This window comes from Hyperolius riggenbachi, chromosome 6 (genome assembly GCF_040937935.1).
Source record: "Hyperolius riggenbachi isolate aHypRig1 chromosome 6, aHypRig1.pri, whole genome shotgun sequence".
In the NCBI taxonomy this organism is placed as follows: domain Eukaryota; kingdom Metazoa; phylum Chordata; class Amphibia; order Anura; family Hyperoliidae; genus Hyperolius; species Hyperolius riggenbachi.
The window spans coordinates 56,071,441-56,098,292 of NC_090651.1; the positions used below are offsets into that span (position 1 = coordinate 56,071,441).

The 26,852-nt window shown below is 47.1% G+C and overlaps 1 protein-coding gene across 3 annotated transcripts in view; it reads right to left on the reverse strand.

Annotated features, from left to right (window-relative positions):
- UBE2U (ubiquitin conjugating enzyme E2 U) overlaps positions 1 to 26,852 on the reverse strand; it is an 85,806-nt gene that overhangs the window by 36,195 nt on the left and 22,759 nt on the right. For all 3 annotated transcript variants that reach the window (XR_011021951.1, XM_068239312.1, XM_068239310.1), the window contains exons 5-7: positions 26,535 to 26,627; positions 17,437 to 17,534; positions 11,378 to 11,504 (exon numbers count right to left, since the gene is read on the reverse strand). Coding sequence is in view for 2 of the 3 variants with exons in the window: in XM_068239312.1 (XP_068095413.1) it covers positions 11,378 to 11,504; positions 17,437 to 17,534; positions 26,535 to 26,627 (318 nt within the window). In the remaining variant the exon portion in view is untranslated. The remainder of the gene's footprint in view (positions 1 to 11,377; positions 11,505 to 17,436; positions 17,535 to 26,534; positions 26,628 to 26,852) is intronic.

Consider the following 26,852-nt stretch of genomic DNA (forward strand, 5'->3'; position numbering starts at 1 on the left):
AAAAAATGTCAAATGAATGCTATAAAACAGCTTCTAATTGTAGTGTTATTTTTTTCCTTAACCACTTAAGGACCGGGGTATTTTCTTCTGATCGGTGCTGCGTGGACTCTCCAGCCCGCAGCACCGATCAGGAAATAGCCAGGGCGATCAGACTTCCCCCCTTTTTTCCCCACTGGGGGGATGTCCTGCTGGGGGGGTCTGATCGCCGCCGGCTACTCGCACTTTCCGGGGGGGGGGGGCTCTTCAAAGCCCCCCTCCGGAGCGCTTTCCGCCCTCCCCGGCTTTCCCTCCCTCTCCCTTACCCTGTGAGTGGCGCAGGACGGAGTTCCGTCCTGCGCCTGATAGGATAGGCTTCTGCCTATCAGATGCCGGCGATCCCCGGCCAATCAGAGGCCGGGGATCGCCGATCTATGTCACGGCGCTGCTGCGCAGCAGCGCCGTGTGATGTAAACAGCGGGGATTTCTTCCCCGGATGTTTACATTATGCGTGCGAGCCGCGATCGGCGGCTCGCACACTGTTCACGGAGACAGTCTCCGTGAACTGGCATGGAAAGGCCGCTCGATCGAGCGGCCGTTTCCATGCTATACCACTAACGACCCGCCGACGCCTATCGGCGTTAGACGGTCGTTAAGTGGTTAAAGTAAACCTGTAAGCTTTCAGAAGCAAAAAAATCGGACACAGGAGATGGAAGCCTCTCGATCTTCTAGAGAGTTCCCCCGTCCTCCACCACGCTGTTCCAGTGCTCAGAGTTCCGGGGCTCGCAGGCATGTGGCTGCACTGCGCCTGTGCAGTAGCATGGAGCCTTTCGGGTTTTGGCCGAAAAGCCAAGCCTGATTGGGCTTGTTGATGGTCTTTCTGGGAAAGCAGCACTGGAACGGTCCAGTGGAGGAGGATGGGGGAAGCCTCTGGATATTGAGGTGAGTACTCCTTTGGGCCACTTTTTACAGGTACACTTCAACTGAGCTGTTGTGGTACTAAAGCATGCCTTTTACCTCGGGGCATGCTAAAACCCCATTTGTGTATGTTCACTAGAGTCCTTCTCATATCCCTCCCCCGGCTTGTTGATATTTATCCCATAGGGGCAGGTTTAACCTCCTTGTGACCACCTGACGCCAATTGGCAGTCGCAAGGTGGTAGCCCCAGAACCGCACAACGCCAGTTGGTGTGAACTGCAGGGGGCATGTTTTGCAGGGTATCACACGCCTCCCCACTTGAGTGACGCATCCCCGCTCTGTCATCAGTCTACCAGCGGCTATCGTATTGAAACCGTCTATTTACATTGTACAGCTCTGCGATCTATGGCAGCGCTGTACTGGGGACAAACGTGTCACTCAGCTCTCCCCTAGAGAGGCTCAGGAGCAATTGGTTCTCATAGGCTGATGTCTATGACAGCTGATCGCTGTCATTGGCTGGCAGGGGGGGGGGGGGGGGGGGGATAAAAAAAAATATTTATTTAAATAAAATAAATAAATAAACAAACAAACATCGCAGGAGCAATCATCAGAGCCCACCACCAGAAATCTCTGTTGGTGGGCAGAAAAGGGGGGGGATCACTTGTGTGCTGAGTTGTACGGCCCTGCAGCGAGCCCTTAAAGCTGCAGTGGCCCGCATTGTAAAAAAATAACCTGGTCACTAAGGTGGGGGAGGGGGGGAGGGGGATGGGGCTGGGGTGTAAGCTTACGCTCCTCAAGTGGTTAAAGGCAGGTTAGTGCTAGCAGTGCGGCTGTTAGTCTTAGGAGTGGAGGAGGGGTTCGCTCAGGCAGAGGTTGAGGGTAAATTGGTGTTAGTGAGACCACTAGACCTGAAGCAGGTGGTTTCGGCACTGCACCGCTCAGCACCGAGTGCCAAAACTAGGCGCCCCATAGCAGTAATGTTATATAGTTGTTATGCATAGAATGCTTGAGGGGGTCCAATGTACAACTCACACTGGGGCTACGCTGCTGATGCGCCTCTCCCTTTTGGTTCTGTGTTAGATCTAAGCTAATGCACAAACATAATGTGAAAGGAGGCTTAGGGCTATTAGTCTGAGCAGAAATAGCATTGTGTGTTTATATTCCTCTGGCAGGCAAGGGGTTAACACCATCTGGCGTACAGTCGCTCAGCACCTGGAACCGCGTCCAACTTGTTGTGTGATAAGAAAAACTCTCTTTATATAACTTGACATGAAAGTCAAATAATCAGCTACGAAGCGACTGCCAGATCCTATATTTTTAGAGGAAAGTTGGACACTTAACGTTAATCTTCCTGCGGAAGGCAGAATTACTTGTGCTCTTGGTGGACTTTGTGCAGAATCCATTTGCAGATTTGTCGGTGCCAGAGAACTTCCCCCCTCTGTGAGCTCAGTGCGAGGCCGTGCCAAAAGGCACTACGTCTTAACAGCTCCTTCTGAGACTCATGTAGACATGAAGGACTTGGTGGAGCTCACACCATACCAGACTTACAGACCTTATCAGCCTGTACTGATGCAAGAAACATTCCCCATCCCCTACTGGAGAACACTATCGCCTGCAGGCACTTTTCTAAACAGTTACTGCAACTGTCAAGGGTTCGCTCTTTTGCCGGACACACCCATCTACAAGAAGACTTGCTCTGTAACTCAGTGCAAGTAGGCCTGCTTTACCCATTAGGTACCTGTAAGCACAGCAACCCAGGAGGACTATGAAATTTTACAGGCTTTTCCAAGACTTCCACCAAAGCCAGCAGCCATGGACAATACCTGTAAGGTGTTGCTACCATTCTTTCAGCAATGGTGCACAAGACCATTATTGGTGCATTTGTAGAGAACTCAGACGGACAGATTTTCTATGGATATGCAAGCCTTTTCACAATGAGCCCCACTGCCTACAATATGGAAGCTGCCAGTGGTACAGTGGTGTAGCTAAAGAGCCATGGGCCCCGGTGCAAGTTTTACATGCCCCCCCCCAAGCACTCTATACATAACAATTGATATGACGCACCAAAACCTTCCCAGGACAACCACAGTGTCAGAGTTGCAAGAAGGGGATGGGAAACAGTGTGTTAAGAATTATTACTATTCAAAGCATCTATAGCAGTGATTATTACAAGGAGAGGACCAATAGAGAGCTAATACTGTGATAGAGGCTGGACCCTTCGGGGTCCCTCTGGCCCAAGGGCCCCGACGCGGTGGCTACCTCTGCACCCCGTATTGCTACGCTACTGAGTGGTATTGCAATAGGGGACACAGAAGTAGTGATAAGTAGTGATGGCACTTGGGCCCCTAGACCATATGGTTTTTTTCTGTATGTGCTTTAACTAATAGTGCTGCACGTATGTGTGAGTTCATTCACCCTTTAGCAGCTTCAATAGAGGTATCTCGTTTGAGAGAAGTGCACTGCTTTTGACCTCAGTCGGCAGAACTGGTTGTGCTGTAAATTTTGGAATGCTTTGATGTCTCTCTACTAGCAGAAAATATAGAAAGCGAAAGCAGAAGTCCTCTGTTATTGTCTCACACTGCCCCCTAGTGACAAGTGTTCATAAATTCACATTGCAGCAGTGCTAAGTAGAGGCAGGGAAATGCAACAAATAAAAAAATGTGCTAAAATAAATTGGCCTGGAGCCCTTGCAAGTCTCTAAATAAATTGGTTGCCGAAGGGTTAACTGAGCATGCCCATTAATGGGAATCGCATGTGCGCATCCTCTTTCCTTCATACAAAAGTGTTTCCTTTTAATACTGAGCTGAGCATGTGCTGTTGTAACGATCGGTGTAACACAGAGAGTATCTGATTACCGGTGATCTGCCGTATTACTGGCAATACAGATCTATACCCGATTATTGAGTGACACTCAAGAGGAAGTGTCACTATCGGGACTGGGAACCGCCTCTAACAGTAAGGTCGGTTCTCGAGGTCGGATAGAACAGGTCGTAACCACACGGACAGACAAGGTACAGAATCAGAAGGCAAAGGCGGAGTCTAAAGTACAGGCAGGGTTCGGCAACAGGGTATCAGAAATATCGAGGTACAAAGTCAGAAGGCAGATGCAGAGTCTAAGGACGAGCCGGGGTTCGGCAACAGAGTATCAGAAAGGCAAAGTACAGGATCAGAGTTCAGGAGAATGGTCAGGCAGGCAGAAGGTTATAACAGATAAACACAATCAAACTAGTACTTTAAACTATCAACAAAGTCTAGCTAAGTGTAGGATTACAGCTCCAGCTGGTCCCGGCACACTTTCGGATCTGACTCAGGTCTGCGTGCTACCACGTAGTAATCGCAACGCCAGACAACCAGCAACTGAACAGCCAGCAGTATATATACCAGAACACTCTCCAGGCCCCTCCCTAATTGATGGACCAATGAGAGTTGTAGAAAATGTCAGCTGACCAGCCTAGTCAGCTGACTCACTTCTGGCTGTTATATAAGCTCTGCTTCTGTGCGCGCGCGTGTCACTCTGAATCTTGGTGGACTATCAGTCCCAGCCACACCAGTACTGTTTTGCAATGTATCCAGTGAACCGAGCGTGGGAGCCGCCATACCGCTCACTACACCAGCGGCGGCTTCCCCATGCTCAACCCCTTTGCCAGGGACACTGCCATGCGGCGAGTTCGCCGTCTCCAATGCGGATTCCGCCGCTCCCAATGCGGATTCCGCCGTTCCCAATGCGGATTCCACCGCTCTGCCTATGCGGCATGCGGCGGTTTTTCCGCGTTGTGGCGCCATGCTGGACGCGGAAACAGCCGCCTCACCTTGAGAGACGGCGGCTTTTCCGCGTTTCTTCACAGTCCCCCCCCCCCCCCCGAGGAGTGGACTCTGGACAACTCCTCCCAGGTTTCTCGGGATGTAAGGCATGAAACTCCTTCCTTAACTCGTCCGCATGCATGCGAGTCCCCGGTACCCATTGTCTCTCCTCAATGCTATACCCTTTCCAATGTACCAGATATTGTACCGAGTTCTGGACAATGCGTGAGTCCAAAATGTTCTCTATTTCAAACTCAGGTTGACTATCCACCAGGACAGGAGGAGGAGGAGTAGGGCCCACATGGACTGCTGGTTTGAGCAGGGATACGTGAAATGACCTTACCCCACGCATGCTGGCGGGAAGATCAACGGTATAAGTAACGTTGTTGATCTTTTTCGCTACCGGAAACGGACCGACAAACCTGGGGCCCAATTTGTCTGAGGGCTGTTTCAGGGTCAAATGACGTGTGGATACCCAAACCAAGTCTCCTGGTTGGAACCTCCACTCCACCGAACGTCTTTTGTCAGCTTGACCCTTCTGACTCAAAAACGCCTTTTGCAAACTATCTCTCACCGTCCGCCAAATGTCTTTAAAAGACCTTTGCCAGGCATCCAGAGTTGAAAACGGGGTGGAGGCCACTGGCAATGGTGAGAATTTGGGCAATCTTCCAGACACTACCTGGAACGAAGAAAATCCGGTGGAAGAGCTTTTCAAATTATTTTGTGCGAATTCCGCAAAGGGCAGAAATTTGACCCAGTCGTTCTGCGCCTCTGCAACGTAGCATCTCAAAAACTGCTCCAAAGACTGGTTGACCCTCTCCATCTGCCCATTGGTCTGTGGGTGGTAGCCCGATGAAAACGACAGCTTCATGCCCATTTGGTGGCAGAATGCCCTCCAGAATCTAGACACGAATTGGACTCCCCGATCGGACACTATGTTTCCGGAATGCCGTGCAGCCTTTCAAGGGCACAAAATGGGCCATTTTGCTGAAGCGGTCGACTACCACCCAAATGACCGACATGCCCTCTGACCTGGGAAGCTCACTTACAAAATCCATGGATAAGTGGGTCCATGGTTCACTCGGGGTGGGTAAAGGCTGCAACGTACCTACAGGTGCCAGCCGGGAGGGTTTGCTTTTAGCACATACCGCACATTCCTTAACAAATTCTTTGCAGTCAGCTGCCAGAGAAGGCCACCAAGCACACCTGGCCACAAGATCCTGCGTTTTAGATGCCCCAGGATGTCCCGCATTCTTGTGTGAATGGAACATCTGTAGTACCCGGAGACGGAATGGCAAAGGCACAAATAAAACCCCCTCAGGCTTCCCCTCAGGGACATCCTGCTGAAACGGACTCAAGGTCTCTGTCCAGTCTTCCCAAGTCTCCGTTACTGCTAGCACCAAATTCTGTGGGATAATGGTCTCTCAGGCAGAGGGCTGTGCTGTCTCCAACTCAAAGCATCTGGACAGGGCATCTGCCTTAATGTTCTTGCTACTCGGGGTATACGTAATTACGAACCTGAACCTCGAAAAAAATAAAGACCATCGAGCCTGACGGGGACTTAATCTCTTAGCCCCCTCGATGTATTCTAAATTTTTGTGATCCATATATACAGTAATCGTATGTTCTGCTCCTTCCAGCCAGTGACGCCACTCCTCAAAAGCAAGTTTAATGGCTAGGAGCTCTCTGTTGCCTATATCGTAGTTTCTCTCTGCCGGAGAGAACCTACGAGAGAAATAAGCACAAGGGTGTAGCCTTCCTTGCAACCCTGACCGCTGAGACAGCACAGCCCCTACCCCAACCTCCGAGGCATCTACCTCAACAATAAAAGGATAAGAGGTGTCCACATGTCTCAGGATGGGTGCGGAACAAAACACATTTTTTGAAGTGGAGAAAGCACTTAATGCTTCAGGAGACCAGTGGGTGGTATCTGCCCCTTTTTTCGTAAGACAGGTGAGGGGTGCAATGACCGTGGAATACCCCTTTATGAACCTTCTGTAATAATTCGCAAAGCCTAAAAACCGCTGTAAAGACTTCAACCCAACCGGCTGAGGCCATTCCAAAACAGCGGAGACTTTGGCGGGGTCCATAGACAGGCCCGTGGTGGAAATTATGTACCCCAAAAAGGCGACAGATGTTGCTTCAAAAATACACTTCTCAAGTTTAGCGTAAAGTGAGTGCTGCCTTAGTTTGTTTAGTACAAATTTTACATGCGTTCTGTGCTCAGAGAGGTTGTTGGAGAAAACAAGTATATCGTCAAGATAGACCAGAACAAATCTCCCCAACACCTCTCTGAAGACCTTGTTGATGAGTTCCTGGAAAACGGCCAGGGCATTACATAACCCAAAGGGCATCGCCAGGTACTCGTGATGCCCATCTGGCGTGTTAAAGGCTGTTTTCCACTCATCACCCTTTCTTATGCGCACCAGATTGTACGTGCCCCGCAAATCCAGCTTAGAGAAGATCTTAGCGTCGGTGACCTGTGTAAATGAATCGTCTATCAGGGGTAACGGATAGCGATTCTTCACCGTGATTTTATTTAGTCCCCGGTAATCGATACAGGGCCGCAGGCCCCCGTCTTTCTTTTTAACAAAAAAGAAACCTGCTCCAGCAGGCGATCGGGACGGGCGAATAAAGCCCTTGGCCAAATTCTCACGGATATATTCTTGCATAGCCAACTTTTCTGGCCCAGATAAATTGTACAAATGACCCCGAGGGGGCATACAACCTGAACGGATATCAATGGGGCAATCGAAAGAGCGGTGTGGGGGTAATTTGTCTGCTGCTTTGGGACAGAATACATCAGAATATTCTAAATATTGCTCAGGTACCCCCTGTACATGAACCCTAGTTTGGCCCAATTTCACCTTCCCTAAACATTGCTGAAAGCAGTGTGCTGACCAAGAAATTAGTTGGCCGGTGGCCCAATCAATGTGTCGAGAATGAAGGTGCAACCACGGCTTGCCGAGTATAATGGTGGAGGTTGTCATATGCAATACAAAGAACTGTAACTTTTCCCAGTGCAGTACTCCTATGGTGACTCCCACCTCTGGTGTCTGAGACAGTGGGTGATTCCCTTGCAGCGGAGAGTCATCCACTGCCGTAACCTGGATGGGTGGCTGTACTGGTGTGAGCGGAATACACAATCTCTTAGCAAACTCAAAATCCATAAAATTTGCCGCGGAGCCTGAATCAATAAAGGCTTCCGTGACCTCGGTCTTATCTTCCCACGTAACGGTACAGGGAAGAAGCAACCGCTTTTCTTCTAGGGGTAAAAGTCGTACGCCTAGGGTGTTACCCCCTACAACTCCTAGGCGGTAGCGTTTCCCCGGCTTATTAGGGCAGTTTCGTACTCTATGCCCCCCTTCAGCGCAATACAGACACAGCTGTTCGGTCATTCTCCGTCTTCGCTCCATCTGGGTCAATTTTGACCGACCAATCTGCATCGGCTCGGATGGAGGCAAGACCGGAGAAGATGAAACAGTAGGAGGTGGAGTCACTGGGGCCGTGGTGTAAGACACCCTTCTGACACGGGACCTACCCCTGGTCTGTTTTTGGTAGCGCAGCCTGCGGTCGATTCGGATGGCCGCTGAGATAGCCTCATCGACTGTTCTGGGCTCGGGCTGACTTAGCATCAGATCAGAGACCTCATCGGACAGCCCTGACAAAAAACAATCTAACAGGGCATAAGTGTCCCACCTGGCCGTAACTGACCACCTCCTAAATTCGGCCGCGTAATCTTCGACCGGACCTTCGCCTTGACGCAAAAGCTTGAGCTTCCGCTCAGAAGTTGAGGCAAGGTCCGAATCGTCGTAAATTACTGCCATAGCTTTAAAGAATTCCTCTACAGAGGTAAGAGCTTTGTCTCCGGTGGGCAGGCTATACGCCCAAGACTAGGAGTCGCCGGACAACAAAGTTTTAATAAACGTCACCCTCTGGGTCTCAGTACCCGAAGATTGGGGTCTCAACTCAAAATAGGACAACACTCTACTCCTAAAATTCCGGAAGTCAGATCTGTGGCCAGAAAAGCTTTCAGGTACAGGCATACGTATGTCAGAGCTAGAAGGGGATCGCACATGATCCACTGATGTCTGGAGGGTTTGTACAGGGCATCGATTAGAGTTATGTGGGAGCCCAGTACTTGTTTGATGTTGTCCACCGAAGCGGCAAGTACACCCAGACGATCAGTGTTTGCGTCCATTTTGTATTTGGTCTGGCGTTCTGTAACGATCGGTGTAACACAGAGAGGATCTGATTATCGATGATCTGCAGTATCACTGGCAATACAGATCTATACCCGATTATTGATGATCTGCAGTATCCCCGATAATCAGATATACAAGCTAACCTCTGGACACCTGAGTAGAGTTTTTGGTGCAAACAGTAATATTGAGAGGACTGGCCTCAGTGCAGTAAGGAGTACTGCACAATTCCTTCTGGACTCTCCCAGAGGGAGGAGTCAGGCTGAGAGAAGGAATGCCAGAACGAGAGTGACACTCAAGAGGAAGTGTCACTATCGGGACTGGGAACCGCCTCTAACAGTAAGGTCGGTTCTCGAGGTCGGACAGAACAGGTCGTAACCACACGGACAGACAAGGTACAGAATCAGAAGGCAAAGGCGGAGTCTAAAGTACAGGCAGGGTTCGGCAAAAGGGTATCAGAAATATCGAGGTACAAAGTCAGAAGGCAGATGCAGAGTCTAAGGACGAGCTGGGGTTCGGCAACAGAGTATCAGAAAGGCAAAGTACAGGATAAGAGTTCAGGAGAATGGTCAGGCAGGCAGAAGGTTATAACAGATAAACACAATCAAACTAGTACTTTAAACTATCAACAAAGTCTAGCTAAGTGTAGGATTACAGCTCCAGCTGGTCCCGGCACACTTTCGGATCGCAATGCCAGACAACCAGCAACTGAACAGCCAGCAGTATATATACCAGAACACTCTCCAGGCCCCTCCCTAATTGCTGGACCAATGAGAGTTGTAGAAAATGTCAGCTGACCAGCCTGGTCAGCTGACTCACTTCTGGCTGTTACATAAGCTCTGCCTCTGTGCGCGCGCGTGTGTCACTCTGAATCTTGGTGGACTATCAGTCCCAGCCACACCAGTACTGTTTTGCAATGTATCCAGTGAACCAAGCGTGGGAGCCGCCGTACCGCTCACTACACCAGCGGCGGCTTCCCCATGCTCAACCCCTTTGCCAGGGACACTGTCATGCGGAGAGTTCGCCGCCTCCAATGCGGATTCCGCCGCTCCCAATGCGGATTCCGCCGTTCCCCATGCGGATTCCGCCGCTCTGCCTATACGGCATGCGGCGGTTTTTCCGCGTTGTGACGCCATGCTGGACGCGGAAACAGCCGCCTCACCTTGAGAGACGGTGGCTTTTCCGCGTTTCTTCACAGCTGTTCATGAACTACGGTAAATTCTGCCCAGGACAATTGCACTTGTGTGCTGGGTGCAGAAAAGGAGAAAAGTAAAAGCTGTGGCAACAGTTCAGGTTTTGCTTTCAGAAGCGGTTCCACTCTCCCTGCTCATAAATGTTTCACACTGTGGCTGTCCTTAGTAAGCAGGCTTATGTGGTCTGTGTCATACACATGGTTGTTACATATACATTGCTGAGGAGCTGCAGCCTATAGAGCGCAGGGCAGTGGCTGCAGCTCTGGTGCTTTGAGTCCACCTGGAGTAAGGCGCGATATAAATGTTCTGTGCTTTGAATCATTGTGACTAGGGAGTGTGGCGGGGGCATGATTAGAGGTGTGTCAGAGGCGTGTCTTAAAGGTGTCTCTGTGCCTCCCTTGCTTTCTGACCAATCACCAGCAGCGCCAGCAGCAAAAAGTTTGTACACTCTATACTGTAAAGAAATACGTTCAATGGTTAGATTAGTTTGGCTTTATACAATTAACAAGCTTGACGCATCATTGCATTTCAGTGGTTCTGGAGGTGTGTTAAGCTTACAGGGACAAACAAGAGATGATGTGCATATTCCGCAGTGATGCATTGTAGGAGACATCTGCTCACTCCAACCTCAAAAATCACAATTACCTTCTGTTTTAAGAAGGCATATTTCTGTTTTGTTTATTGTTGGGAAGCATTAGTGGTCATAGTATACTGCATACTCGGTTCTTCTTATGTGACCAAAATAACTTATTGCTGGGGTAGTAATGGAAAAATCAGCAGATGTAAGATGGGACTCTTTTCTTACAAGTCATGTCATTCAGATCAGTTATCACTGAAGGTAAATGTGGGAAGAGTTATAGTTTTGAAGAGTCTAGAAGAATAATTCCCTGTGAAGAATGGTTGGCTATAGCTGCCCAATGGGGGACTATGTTTTACCTTCTCTGGTTAAAACTTGCCACTCTACTTGATGTCCACAGAACTTTATTCAACACAAAGTTGAAAAGTGTGGGATCGGCTGTTCAGTAGTCAATATTAATGGGTAACTCTCTACCCTGAATGTAAAGTTTACCACATTAACTGTTACAGATGCCAGAAGAAAGAAATCTGTTGAATCAGTCTTGTAGAGGTGAATATGTCGGCGAATACTGACAATAGACATGCTTTATAAATCAGGTAAATGATAGAAGGTGAATGCAGACTGATGCTGGAGGACTTTGAATTTTGACCCTTTATAAATGGTTCTCATTGCGGTTTGCACTGTTGGTGAAATAGACTCCATAGACTTACCGTCAATCTGTCGGCTGACCTTCACACAGCCCAGAACCATCTGCCTGTACGCCGCTGGCTTGTTTAGTAACATATTTGCAGCTTCCAGATTAACCGCATCTTCCATCACTGGATTGGACAGTAAGGCCTGAATCAGGAGTAAATAAGAAACAGGTGTAAATGATCACTGCTACAACCTGAGCACAAAGGCCATAAAGTGAACCCGAACCAAGTAAAACTATGTAAAATAAACACATGCTGTACCTGCAAATGAATATTACATACTTACCTCGCCGTCAGTTCCTCTCAGAAGCTCACCATTTTCTTCTTACAGTGATCCCTTCCATTTCTGACAAGATTTTGTCAGAACTGAAATAGATCAGTTGCTGTCAGTCAGAAAGGACAACTGATAGGCAAAGTAATGTCCATGTTTCCCTATGGCTCACATGGGCGATATTAAAGTTTAACAGTGTGCTAACCTGGAAGCTGTTATGGGGTATTGGCCATTTTCAAAAAGAGGACAGAGAATTCCATTGTTCACAGTGGACAAACAGGACGCAGGAGAGTTTGTGATTGAGGAGTAGATTACACGGGAGGTAAGTATGACGTGTGTATGGTTATTTTGTCTTTTTAATTTCCAGTTCAGGTTTACTTAATGAGATGCTGTCATCAACTTTATTTCAGGACTTGGTTCTAATTTTCATGTAAAATATAATTATGAGATAAGTGTACTACCAATAATTAATATTTTAAGCCAGGCCCAAAATGCTTACTGAGTGATCAATATTCTTTTTTTAATAAATGTTTTATTTTGTTTTCAAAGCAATTTTCTATACCACAATATTTTAAAAACATTGCTGTGTCCACAAAGACATTTCCAGTGTACATAAATCAAAGCTGAGAAGGTATAGTTAAAGTGGTACAGCACAACATCATAACTTCCTCATCTAACCCAAGTACCCTCCCTCCCTCCATCCAACCCCCCCAAAATATCACAGAAAGTATTCCCCCTCCCACTTGCTCATTATCCATGTGAAAAACTCCCCAAAGAACAAAAAACCTAAATTGCAATCATCACCTATAGTTCCAACCGCCCAAGTGTGCCTTGCAGTTGCTCATAAGCGTACCATGAGGAATATTTAAAGGGTTCCATCAGAAGTTTTATAGCCTCCTAGGATGCTGTATGGGGAATATATGGTTTCCATCTTCTAAAAAATGTTTTTGTTTCTTTCTATATATTGAGCATTGCCTCCAACTTATCAAGTTGCATCAGATAAGACAGTATATCCTGCCCATCTAATAGTAGGGTAAATCCATTATAGATCGCCTTCTTGGCTGTTGCCAAGATAAGGTGACCTATCTCCAATAACCTATTTAGTGGAGTTCTCGAATCGTACCATGAGCAGAGGAGTGAAACAGATATAATTCTGGTGCTTTCTCAAACTGTTTCTTACATACAGTCTTCAGGAAAGAGGGGGAGACCTCATCCCAGAACCCACTTATATGAGGACACTTCCATATACAGTGCTGTAGGTCAGCATCTATCATTAAGCATTTATAAAATATTTCTATGACTGCCAGGCAACTGGTATTGCTTAAAAGAAAATAAATATGGCAGCCTCCATCTACCTCTCCTTTAAGTATTTTTTTTTACAATTTTCTTTAATTTCTAGATCATTCGGATTAGAAAGGTCTGTTGTTTGATCAGAGCCCCCTCCCCTTGCAGTAAAAACTTTTGTTCTAACCCCTCCTCATTCTGGCCAAAATGAAAAAAGAAAGTTTTGTCTAGAGTGACCCTTTAACACTTTGTCAGTACAGCATGGGTAGCCTTATCTTAATCAGTACAGCGGGCGTGGTCTTATCTTAACAGTACAGCGGGGGTGGTCTTATCTTAATCAGTACAGCGGGGGTGGTCTTATCTTAATCAGTACAGCGGGGGTGGTCTTATCTTCATCAGTACAGCAGGGGTGGTCTTATCTTAATCAGTAAAGCGGGGGTGGTCTTATCTTAACAGTACAGCGGGGGTGGTCTTATCTTAATCAGTACAGCAGGGGTGGTCTTATCTTAATCAGTACAGCGGGGGTGGTCTTATCTTAATCAGTACAGCGGGGGTGGTCTTATCTTAATCAGTACAGTGGGGGTGGTCTTATCTTAATCAGTACAGTGGGGGTGGTCTTATCTTAATCAGTATAGTGGGCGTGGTCTTATCTTAATCAGTACAGTGGGGGAGGTCTTATCTTAATCTGTACAGCAGGGGTGGTCTTATTTATCTTAATCAGTACAGTGGGGTTGGTCTTATCTTAATCAGTATAGTGGGGGTGGTCTTATCTTAATCAGTACAGTGGGGGAGGTCTTATCTTAATCTGTACAGCAGGGGTGGTCTTATCTTAATCAGTACAGTGGGGTTGGTCTTATCTTAATCAGTATAGTGGGGGTGGTCTTATCTTAATCAGTACAGCGGGGTTGGTCTTATCTTAATTAGAGTTGGGCCGAACCTCCGATTTTAGGTTCGCGAACCCTGTTCGCGAACTTCCGCGAAAGGTTCGGTTCGCGAAAAAGTTCACGAACCGCCATAGACTTCAATGGGGAGGCGAACTTTCAAAGTTTTAAAAAATTCTATCAACTGGAAAAATGATAGAAAACATGTTTCAAAAGCTCTAATACCTGGAGCCACACCTAATTGAGTGAAATACACATCACTGCTGGAGGACCCGTCCACCCTCCCTCCTCCAAGCAAGGTCCTTTATACCATTTGCCTACCTACACTAATTAGTTATGGGACAGCTGCTACACTCTCTGCTAGGGAGATTTTAATACCTCCCACCTCCCTCCTCCCACCTCCCACCCAGGGCCGGGAGGAGGCAGAGGCAGAGGCAGGACAGGCTGCAGCCTCTGAGCGCTGCCACTAGAGGGCGCATTCCTGTACACTCTCCCTGCCGCCCCATTCCTTTGCCCTATACACTCCTGCTCTGCGATATTCCCTGCCACTAAACTAATCTTCTGGAGTCCCCTGACTCCCCTCAGTGTTCTCCTCCTATTTAGCAGAGCATGCCTGCCTGCTCTGAACTATAACAGCCGCGCTGTCATCAAAGAGATGACAGGCAGGGCTGTGTGCATCAGGTTGCTAGGCAACAGCAGGAAGCCGAATTCAGCAGGAACGGAACTGGTGTGGTGTCGGCTTCCTGCAGAGTTGCCTGTCTCTGGAGACTAGAGATGGGAAGTTCGGATCTTTTCAATGATCCGGATGATTCGAATCGGATCATTGAAGAGATCCGGATCTTTGATCCGAATCTCGGATCATTTTACTACCGGAAGCATTCGGGGGTGAAATGAACAGCAGGACAGGTCTGTGGACAGGAGAAGGGGAGGGAGTGGACACACAGAGAAGGGGAGAAGATGGACAGAGGGCAGGGAGTGGACAGAGAAGGGAGGAGGGACGAGCAGAGAGCAGAAATGTTTGCACACAATACCCACATGCTGAAGTCATATGCTCTACATATATTTCACCTATATGCTCATCTGTACACTTTGAAAGAAAAGGTCGCACAGTGAAAGAAAGCATTTCCAGAAGATAAGTGCAGCTGTTTAGTGCCGAGTGCAGGAGGATTATATTGCCTTTCAATCACACTGTCTGCAAAGTTACCAAGCTGTGCTGAGCCAAAAAGCTTCCAATGTGTTCACTGTGCAGCACTACGGAACAGGCAGCCTGTAATGAGCAGCACGTTATAGCCAGTATGTGTGCTCTACACATATCTGGCAGTGGCACCCATGTCCCCTCTCTCTCATCTACCTGTCTCCCTGCAAGGCTGCCTCCCATCCAACAGAGCGATCCATCTCAGCTCTGCTTCCAAGACCCCGCTGCCCGCTGAGAGGGGGCGTGTCGCTCCTGGCCCCGCCCCTTTTGCGATCCGAATCACTCATTTTGATGATTCGGATGGTCGACTCATAAAATAGATTCGGATCAAAGATCCGAATCGTTCATGATCCGGACAACACTACTGGAGACTGCATGTGTGAGTCTGCCTGGATGAAGCTGGACTCTGTGGGGAGGAACATGGACCCCCTGCTACTAGCATCTACGGCAGCTGCTCACTGATGACTGGGACAGACAGACCACCCAGCTGTTATCAGGTGGAGACCTGAGGTATGGTGGGGGGGAGGGGAATTTCAAAGAGGCAGAAAGGGAAGTGTTTTCATTTCACTACAGTCAGCAGTGCCCTCATGTGAAGTGAGAGTAGGTGTGTGTGTGTGTGTGTGTGTGTGTACATTGTGTGTGTGTGTACAGTGTGTGTACAAAATGTGTGTGTGTGTGTGTATATATATATATATATATATATATATACACATACAGTGTGTGTATGTGTGTGTGTACAGTGTGTGAGTGCATGTGTGTACAGTGTGTGTGTGTGTGTGTGTGTGTGTGTGTGTGTGTGTGAGTGTGTGTGTACAATGTGTGTGTGTACAGTGTGTGTACAATGTGTGTGTGTACAGTGCGTGTATGTACAGTGTGTGTGTGTACAGTGTGTGTGTGTGTATATATACAGTGTGTGTATGTGTGTGTACAGTGTGTGTGTGAGTGCGTGTGTGTACAGTGTGTGAGTGTGTGTACAGTGTGTGTGTGTGTGTATATATACAGTGTGTGTATGTGTGTGTGTACAGTGTGTGTGTGAGTGCGTGTGTGTACAGTGTGTGAGTGTGTGTACAATGTGTGTGTGTACAATGTGTGTATGTACAGTGTATGTGTATGTACAGTGTGTGTACAATGTTTGTGTGTACAGTGTGTGTGTATGTACAGTGTGTGTGTGTGTGTACAACGTGTGTGTGTACAATGTTTGTGTGTACAGTGTGTGTGTATGTACAGTGTGTGTGTGTGTGTACAACGTGTGTGTGTACATTGTGTGTATGTACAATGTGTGTATGTACAATGTGTGTATGTACAATGTGTGTGTACAATGTGTGTGTGTACAGTGTTTGTAAGATCTGACAAGATTAGCTGTATGCTTGTTTCTGGTGTGATTCACACTACTGCAGCCAAATAGATCAGCAGGGCTGCCAGGCAACTGGTATAGCTTAAAAGGAAATCAATATGGCAGCCTCCATATACCTCTCACTACAGTTCTCCTTTAAGCAACCTAATGGTTCTATTGCATTGAGCATAAATGTTAAATTTTAGGCTAGCTTCACTTACTTCTGTAGTGGTACAGTGCTTAGGGTGACGTGTCCACCACACAGTGAGATCTGGGTTCGATTCCCAGCTATGGTATGATGTATACTCATGTATGTATTCCCAGCTATGGTATGATGTACCAGCTATGGTATGATGTATACTGGTTTTTAAAATAGTATAATTCCCTGGCAGAAGAGACCCTCCTCCCTCCGGTAGGAGGGAGGAGGGAATAGGTAGAAGGGGAGGAGGGAGGAGGAGGGAGGAATTAAAATCTCCCTAGCAGAGTGTGTAGCAGCTGTCCCGTAATTAATTAGTGTAGGCAGACAACTGAGTCAAATGGTATAAAGGACCTAGCTTGAAGGGAGGGTGGGCGGATTCTCTAACACTGAAAGCAGTGTGTTTGACAATAACATGTCTGCTGACAGTGAAATGGAGGCTAAAAATTTTGCTCAATACAGCATTATGGGGCGAATCGAACTTCCGCAAAAGTTCGCCTGATGCAGGCGAACGCGAACCCCCAAAGTTCGCCTGGAACCGTTCGCAGGCGAACCGTTCGGCCCAACTCTAATCTTAATCAGTATAGTGGGGGAGGTCTTATCTTAATCAGTATAGTGGGGGTGGTCTTATCTTAATCAGTACAGCGGGGTTGGTCTTATCTTAATCAGTATAGTGGGGGAGGTCTTAATCAGTAAAGCAGGGGTGGTATTACTGTCTTGTTGTACTTGTTTCACAGCAGCCCTGAAAAAAATGCAAAAACAATGTAAATATATAGGAGGGCTGTCATGTGTAACGTCCCAATATATGGAATTGCAGCTATAGAAGTGCTGACAGATGATAAACTGTATTTCTCTCTATTGTAATGATAGCATCCCATTAGCATGGATATTACTGGAGAGAGACTATCATACTGTACCTGGATTGATAGCAGTAAGTAACTCATTGTGAATCGTGGATTCCAGTCTTCTGTGTGATCCAGGAAGTCAATACAAGGCTTCCCAGATGTCTGATCCACTGTAAGCAAAATAAAAACAAAAAAAACTATTTCAGAAAAGCTTTGTACCTTTGTGACTGCAGTTTCTCAGTCCATTAGCACTAATGTTGTATCTTCCAATCTTGTACTGTCACATGAAAACTGGTTAGTAAGCGTCACACGTTGCACCCAGCCATACCATTTCATGCCATGATTTACATTATTTGAAGTGGTCTTCACAGCAATACAGGACCCCCAATACATGCTCACAATAACCCTGATTTGCTTGTGCAGCTCATAACTGCCCCCTCCCCAAACACACACACATGGTGATGTGCATGGAAGTATTATACTAACCACCTCCAGCGTACTATAATGGAGAGTAAGATAATGAGAGGAGAACTAGAATGGGGCTTTATAGTGTTGAATACCATAATGGGGTGGGGGTGGGGGGGGGCACTTCTTAATGTGGCATTTACTCTGGGCATAAGTGATGGTCAATGATTTATTTGAGGTTGGTGAGGAAAAAAAAAAGAGAAGGTATTCGTTCATGTTATGACTAAGGAGTTGCTCTCACTCCGATACACGTGAGCTATCAGTGCTTATAAATAGTAGACCGTTTAAGTGATTCAATAGTAAGAGCTTTCCTTTCTTTTCCTCTGCAACTCGACAGACATGCCTGCATCGTGCTCCCTGTGAATATGGGTTGGTTTGAGTGGGTCTATCTTGCTCTATAGGTTAGGGGAGAAAGTCCGGATAGGCCGGAAGTACATTTGACTCGTCCAATTCTTAGCTGCATACAATTAGTGTGAGCTGCAGTACATGCATTACTTGCTTAATGTGCGATAACATTGCAACACTTGAGCTACCCATGTACCATAGGTTTTATTCATTGGTACTCTGCTGTCGTTAGTACCGATAATATTGCTGTGTATTGCCAGCGCATGTCAATATTACTGGCGGTTTGTGCATCAGGCCCCTTTTTTAAAGAGAGACTAAAGTGAACAAAAATTGCTATTTTTACCTGGTAGTTCACTTCAGTACTCTCAGTAGATGTAAAGCGCCGCATCCCCGAGCCAAAACGAGGGCTTTAGACCCCACAAATTCCCGGGGGACAATTCGGGCAGAGCTTCCTGAATGTCACGGTCGGTTACCTGTCCAGGTGAGGCGGCTGGCACATACGGGTGCTGGCAGTCATCCTGGGGGGTCTCGGCGGGCTTCCTTACGGGGCGGCCTGTCGGTGCTCTCCAGCGCGTGTCGTGTTGTGCGACGTAAGCATTGGCGTTTCAGGACGCGGATGTGAGCGTTGTGCACGCGCGCGCGCAAGGGGTGATCTGTTTTATGCATGTCTCTGGTTGTGGTGCGCGCGTGTGTGCGCGCGTGCACGCGTATGTGTTGCGCATGCGCGTGTGCGCCTGTGCGCATGCGCGCATTGCACGTAGCGCCGTGCGTGCGTGACGCGCTGCGTTGTGCGTGCATGACGCTGTACGCGCGTGACGCATTGTGCGGTGCGCGCCAAACGGCCTATAAAAGCCTGGAGAGTGCAACACTGCGGTGCTGTAGTATTGCAGCAAGTTTGCACTCCCGTGTCGTGACCTTGAGTCTGCCCAAATCACTTGTTCCTGATTTCTGATGCTGAACCTGGCTTGTTTGACTACCCGCTCCGGCTTTGACTTCTGCTCCGTCCGACTACCCGCTTTGTTGCTGACTCCGGCCCGTCTGAGAATCCGATTTGTTACCGACCTACTGCCTGTCCGAGAACCTGCACTGTTGCCGACCTCTGCCTGCCTACCTACTTACCTGCTCACTGGAATCCAGCCTGTTCCTGCTACCAGCTACCAGCTGAGTCCTTGCACTACCCGACTCAGCCTGCGGGAGCGCTTCAGTTCCATTGTGGTTCCGTCATCGGTTCTGTTAGCGCTCCTGCCCTTTGTTCACTGGCCGCCTCTGTACCCATTCCAGGGCTACCAGTTAATAAGTCGCAGGGGTTGCTGTCCTCAGCACATCGGTCTCCTCCCAGCAAGGTACGTGACACTGAAAGAGGCAGAGCTTTCTGCTGTAGCTCTGCCTCTACTGATGTCAATCGCCACGGATCACCGCCTCTCCCCGCCCCTCTCTGTCTTCCTTCACAGAGAGGGACGGGGAGAGGCGGAGATCCGGACGGTGATTGACGTCAGTAGAGGCAGAGCTGCAGCTTAAAGCTCTGCCTCCCCGGGCAGCAAAATCCACAACCAAGAAAGTTGTGGATGCTTGCCCCGGGATTTGGGGGGTATAAACCCCTCGTTTTGGTTCGGGGATGCGGTGGTTTACATCTTCTGAGACTACTGAAGCGAACTACCAGGTAAAAATAGCAATTTTTGTTCGCTTCAGAGTCTCTTTAAGAAGACTGGTGCAGCATAATATGACATTTTGGGGAACTGTGTATGAACGGTTTGGGGAGGCTCTTTTTTTCAAAATTGAAAGAAGGCGAGGATCAACTCCATATAAATGTTTATCCTTTTGAAATAAAATGCTCAACCAGCTGGTATGGGTGCGGCGATCATGTGTCCACCTACGTTTGGCTGTGTGGTGCATCCACAACAATTTACAGTATTTCTTAGTGTGAAAAGTAAACCTCAACTTTCAGCTCTTTATCCCTTTAACCTTTTAGAAACTTCAATAAAGTGATATCATTTTGCGATAAGTGAGCTGCTTTTCACCTCAGTCGGCAGAAGTCTTTGTGCTGTAAATTCTTGGAATGCTTTGATCTCTCCATACTACCAGAAAATATAGAAACTGAAAGCAGAAGTCCTCTATTATTGTCTCACACTGCCCCCTAGTCACAAGTGGCCATAAATACGCATTGCAGCAGTACTAATTAGAAGCAAGGAAATGTAACAAGTAAGAAATAAAAAATGCGCTAAAATAAATTGTCTTGGAGCACTTGCAAACCTCAAAATAAATTGGCTGCTAAAAGGTTAATGTTTATGGTTTTGAAATTAAATGCTCAACCAGCTGGTGTGGGTGCGGCGATCATATGTCCACCTACGTTTGGCTGCGTGGCGTACGAAGCATCCACAGCAATTTATTTCTTAGTGTGAAAAGCAAACCTCCACTTTTAGCTCTGTAGCCCTTTAATTTGCAAGCCGTCCTCAGTATTATTTAATTATTTAAAACATGAATTGCTCCTTTTTTTTTTTTTTTACCGCCCAAAGGGAGATGTCATATATTACTCAGTGTTCCTTATGGCGGATGTAAATAATATGGCAGTGTATATTTGTCTTTGATAAATTCAGATACGCCGTCCAAACAAGTATCAAGCATGACAGATGGCAATTCCCATAAGAGGGCTGAGCTAATGGGGTTCGAGAAGGAGTTAAGGTCAGATGTTGGGAAACACAACAAGCTTCGTAACACCTCACTAACCCACCGCAGAGAAAGCACAATGTACATGGAGCACAAATCTACTTCCATAAAACATGAAATACTTAACTGAGGCACAGATTATTTTGTAATTAAATGTTACTGAAAAATACCTATGTAAATCTACAGCCATCTATAACTTTCTGAAATTTCGATCACAGTTGTTGGCAGCCATGGCACTATGGGAGAGAGAGTGGTTTATGGGAGAGGGAGTGGCCTATGGAAGAGGACTAAAAGAGAGGGAGTGGCCTATCGGAGAGGAAGTGGCCTATGGAAGAGGCCTATAGGAGAGGGAAAGGACTATGGGAGAGGGAGTGGCCTACGGGAGAGGCCTATAGGAGAGGGAGAGGACTATGGGAGAGGGCGTTGCCAGGGTTACCACTCACAAATCAGTTGGTTTCAGCACTTGACGCCAGGCATCTGAGCAGGGCGCTGCTACTGTATAGCACTAATGCTATGGTGCATGGTACGTGTAAGGGTAATTAGGGGTTACGACAATCATCAGACGCCAAATTACTTCTCTTTAGTTGCTATGTCTCAGAAGAATGATTTAACGCCTCCGGGATTTGAGTGGCAGCAGGGTGAACCGTCATTTGGCTCACCCTGCGCCCAGCTCACTGACAGCGTACATATACGTACACTGCCACTCAGCCCCCAGTAAGCAATACCCTCTTTTTTATTTGCACTACCCCCGCCTTCGCAGCAAGCAAAGCATTGTGGCCATCTGGACTGAAAGCTCTCTTTGATTTCGATTAGCGGCAAAAATATATAAAAATTACATTCTTTCCTCTAAACCATAAGAGGGTTGTCCCTCGCCGTCCTCCCGCGGCTTGCCGTTTAGCCGCGATCAGCCCCGGTAACAACTCAGTCGTGTCCAGTCTGGATCTTCTGTGCATGCAAGGACCTCCCGCGCATGCACAGAAGATCCAGACTGGACCCAACTGAGCCAGTTACCGGGGCTGATTGCGGCTAAACGGCAGACCGTGGGCCCCTGCCATCCACTAGACTCTAGGCACCTGCCTGTGAAGCCTTGTGGTTTATCCCACTCTAGTTCCGTGTTGAGGCTTAGGTTAGGCACAGGGGGAGGGATTGGTTAAGGAACACAAGTGTGTGTATTGAGGTACATTGTTTTACTCGTGGGCGTTTGAAGTACAGATGAACAATGCAATGCTAATAATTCTAGCTTGCATGCAATTTGAATACAAGTTGTACGTAGCTCGAAACTGGGCCAATCAACAACCACAGTAAGTTCACTTGATTGGCCCAGATCCAAGCTACAAACAATTAGCAACAAATCTGCATGGAAAGCGGAATGGTTGGCATTAGCATTGCCCATCCCTAACATGGAGCTTAACATTAGAAACATACCTCCCAACTTTTTAAGATAAGAAAGAGGGACACTTAAAGAGAAACCGTAACCAAGAATTAAACTTCATCCCAGTCAGTAGCTGATACCCCCTTTCCCATGAGAAATCTATTCCTTTTCTCAAACGGATCGTCAGGGGGTCTGTATGGCTGATATTGTGGTGAAAGTCCTCCCACAGTGTGATGTCAGGACCATGGTCCTGACAGTTTCCTGTCTGTGAACCTCATTGCATTGTGGGAAATAACTGTTTACAGCTGTTTACAACTGCCAAAAAGCCAAGCAGCATCTCCTTCCACTGACATCACCTGCCAGCAGTAAAAATGTCACCATGTGATAAATGTCAAAATGTAAATCAGGGAGAGGAAAGATTTTACAATGGGCAAACACTGACTAAATCATTTATACATAATTATTGTAAAAATGAAGCACTTTTTTATTGCATTATTTTCACTGGAGTTCCTCTTTAAGCTACGCCCCTGCCACAACCCTAACCACGCCCCCACCACACCCCCAGTCACACATACCATAAAGATTTAATTAGAAAAATGGTTCATTTTCCTGCATGTTAACATTTGAAAATAAAACAATATATTAATTTTAAGGATGTGAATAAAGTATAGAATCAAAGGCATTTTCAGTATAAAAATACATATGTTCACACAGATCGGTACATCAGTCCTGTAAGAGGGACAAACGAGGAAGAAAGAGGGACAGAGGGATTGGGTTCCCAAAGAGGGACTGTCCCTATGAAAAAGGGACAGTTAGGAGCTATGTAGAAGGATCCATCCACATGTCCCCTGGATTGGCGTGGTCGGTGTACAGACTATGACATCAATACATTTATAGTCCCACCACATCCGGCATTTTCCTCTCCATCTTCATTAGCAGCCCCTTTACTTTATGCAGGAAAAGCAGGTTAAATGCAGGAGAGGTAAAGTGAAAGCAGTTTAGAGCTTCTGCTATTGTAAAACAGGCCTACTGTGAGCACTTATCGCTCTTCAGCGCCCAATTTACCGCAGCCGAGGAACACTTCTGCTCGGAAAGCTATTTTACAAGTGACATAATAGACACTGGAGAGATCTCATTTCCTAACGGCAAGAATTTCCTCTTGTTTAAATCATCAGTTGCCTGGCCATGAAATCAATCATCCCGACGCACGTGTTCCTAGGCTGCTGATTTAAAGTGAACCTGTCCTGGTGTGATAAAAATAAATGCAACTTTGCCAGAATTTGCAACCTCTACCATTCTTCTCCTAGGTGGAAATTCTGACAGGTTGGATAAAATTCTGCCTGTAGTAAAAATATTTGCAACTTCATCAGAATTTGCAACTTCTACCATCCTTCCAACCTTTCTGCCTAAAACTACCCTTCAGCCACCCCGTACCTATCACTAAACTACCTAATCCTGTGCCTAACTTACCCAATCCTGTGCCTAACCTACCCTATCCTGTGCCTAACCTACCCTATGCTGTGCCTAAAACTACCCTCCACCTAAACTACCCTATCCTTTGCCTAACCTACGCTATCCTATCCTGTGCCTAAAACCACTTTTCAGCCACCCCGTGCCTAACACTAAACTACACTATCCTGTGCCTAACCTACCTTATCCTGTGCCTAAAACCACCCTCCACCTAAAGTACCCTATCCTGTGCCTAATCTACCCTATCCTATGCCTAAAACTACCCTACCCCTAACAAACCCTATCCTGTGCCTAAAACTACCCTCCACTCATCCTCTGCCTGACACTAACCTCCCTCTCCTCTTCCTAACACTAATCTCTCATCCCCTCTCCTATAGGATGCAAATTCTGATTGCAAAATATGCTACCACCACACTACAAATGCAGCTAGAGAGAAACATATATGGAATTAGCATTAGTGGTGAAGCGATAGCTGATTCAGAGGGTGCAGTCACACCAGGGCCCATGGATCAGAGGGGGGCCCACTAGGTGACCTCGTTCAAATTCTACATTAGGTCTTTAGATGCCGTGGAAGTTTGGGCCCTGCCATAGGCTCCCATAGTAATATCAGCTACAGTAGATATCAGCCACCTGCTATCTCCCTATGGCAGCACCCAAACTTCTGCAGCGCCCACTATTTTTAGTTTTCCCGGTGGGTTTGTGGCAGGGGGGGGCGGTTAAGACTAGGTGCTGATGATTGCTGTATTTTGTAAGGATTAGACGTTGCTGGGGGAGTCTTTTAAGGTAAGGCATCAGTGGTTTTTTTTGTAGGATTAGGCATCACTGGGGATGGGGAAGGGTGGGGGGAGGTCAGTTAGGGATTGGGGGAGTGGTTAGGGTTAAGCATGGGCAGTGGTATGAAGGCCAACAGATTTTGAGTACTATGAACAGATTGTGATCTGCATGCTTATTCAGGGTCTATGGCTTACAGTATTGGAGGCAGAGGATCAACAGGACAGCCAGGCCATTTGCATTTGCATGAAAAGAAAATAAATATGCCAGCCTCCATATTCCTCTCACTTCAGGTTCCCTTTAAGATCATATTTGGTACACAGGATGAGTCTGAAGAATGCATTATTAAGTACCCAATAACTTGTTATAGGAACAAAACCAGTTATTGATTAAAAGACCCCTGAAGTGAGAGGGATATTGAGGCTGGCATATTTATTTCCTTTAACGACTTAGTGGCAAACTGCCACATTAAGACGTCCTGCTGGAGCCTCTTAACAGCTCCAGGACATTGTAATGCATCGCTAGCTCCTGCCTCCGCCGTGCGTCGTGCACGCTGCTTGCACCCGTCAGGACACAGAGATCTATGATTGGGGAAGGGGAGCAAACATTCCCTATCCAATCGCAATGTCTGGAATGAATGGACATGACCCCGATAATTATTTTCTCCATTTTTTTTCCTACTATTACTGTTAAAATGCATTTAGAATAACATGATTCTTAGCATATTGTACTATCCAAAGAAAGCCTAATTGGTAGTGAAAACAAACAAGATACAGACAATTTTGTTGTGTTACCGGTAAGTGGTAATAAAGTTATTATTTATTTAAGTATTTATATAGCGCCGACATATTACGCAGCGCTGTACAGATTATATATATATTGTCTTGTCACTAACTGTCCCTCAGAGGGGCTCACAATCTAGTCCCTACCATAGTCATATGTCTATATGATGTAGTGCATGTATTATAGTCTAGGGCCAATTTTATGGGGAAGCCGATTAACTTATCTGTATGTTTTTGGGATGTGGGAGGAACCGGAGTGCCCAGGGGAAACCCACACAGACACGGGGAGAACATACAAACTCCTTGCAGATGTTGACCTGGCTGGGATTCAAACCGGGGACCCAGCGCTTGCAAGGCGAGAGCGCTAACCACTACGCCACCATGCGACCTTGGCGAATTGGCGAAAATAAGGGAGGAACACTAGCAGGTGAAAATTGCTCTGGTCCATTAGGGTAAAAACCTAGTGGAGATGAAGTGGTTAAGTAATTACAGTTGCCTGGCAGTCCTGCTGATCTTTTTTGGCTTCAGTAGTGTCTGGATTTGCCACATGCTTGTTTCAGGTGTTCAGGATCTATGGCTAAAAGTATTAGAGGGAGAGGATCAGCAGGACTGCCAGAGTGGGGGCTGCCAAACTGGAGGGGGTAGCAGCCAGGAAGGGGGAGTTGCGGCCACAGTGGTGGGGAGGGAGGTCAGACCCCCCCCTCCCTCACCTGGGGCTCTCCCATCCACGCTCCCCCTCCAGCTAATTGCGCAGTATTACCGACATATGTCCAGGAAGCAGCGAGCGAGGAAATCAATGACTCACCAGCTTGCATTCCATTTCTGCGTCAGCTGGTGAGTCATTGCTTTCCCCGCTCGCTGCTTCCTGAACATATGCCGGTAATGTTGCGCAATTAGCTGGAGGGGGAGCGCAAATGGGGGAGCCCCAGGTGAGGGAGGAGGGGTCTGACCCCCCTCCCCACCGCTGTGCCCGCTGCCCCCTCTTCCTGGCTGCTACCCCCTCCAGGCTACCTATACTGGGGGCAAGAATACTACCTAGGCGGGGGGGGGGGCATCCTTACAAGTTTGCCTCAGGCAGCAAAAAGTCTAAAACCGGCTCTGTCCATATCCCTCTCACTTCAGGTGGTCTTTATGTTAAGTGGTACATATGGTTGCAGGATCTTAGCTGTAACTGCTATGTGACCCTCTTGTGATGTCAGTCATCACACCTCATGCCCTGTAACTAGCATATTGACCATCACGGCCCAAGTAAAACCATCTTAGAGAAGTCTAGTCATACAAATCTTGTTTGATGTTCTTACCATTTGGGTGAAACGGAATGGTATGAAATCGTATTGTTGGGGGGATGTAGTTGTATTCCTCTGTGTAGGAGATGGAGAGCTGGAGGACAGCCCCTGCATGTGAATACAAAATAACAGAAGGTTTATTTTACACAGGTGCCTTTTGTTGGGCTTCTGTTAGATCATTATAATGAAATAATTTTCAACTTTTTTTTTTTTTTTTAGTAAAATGTTAGATTTGTTAGATTTGTGTGATGACCGCAGATCTCACTATTGACATACTGGTGAAAAAGGTTCAATAAAGGCCAATTTCCAATAGGAGCCACAGCCAGGGGCGTA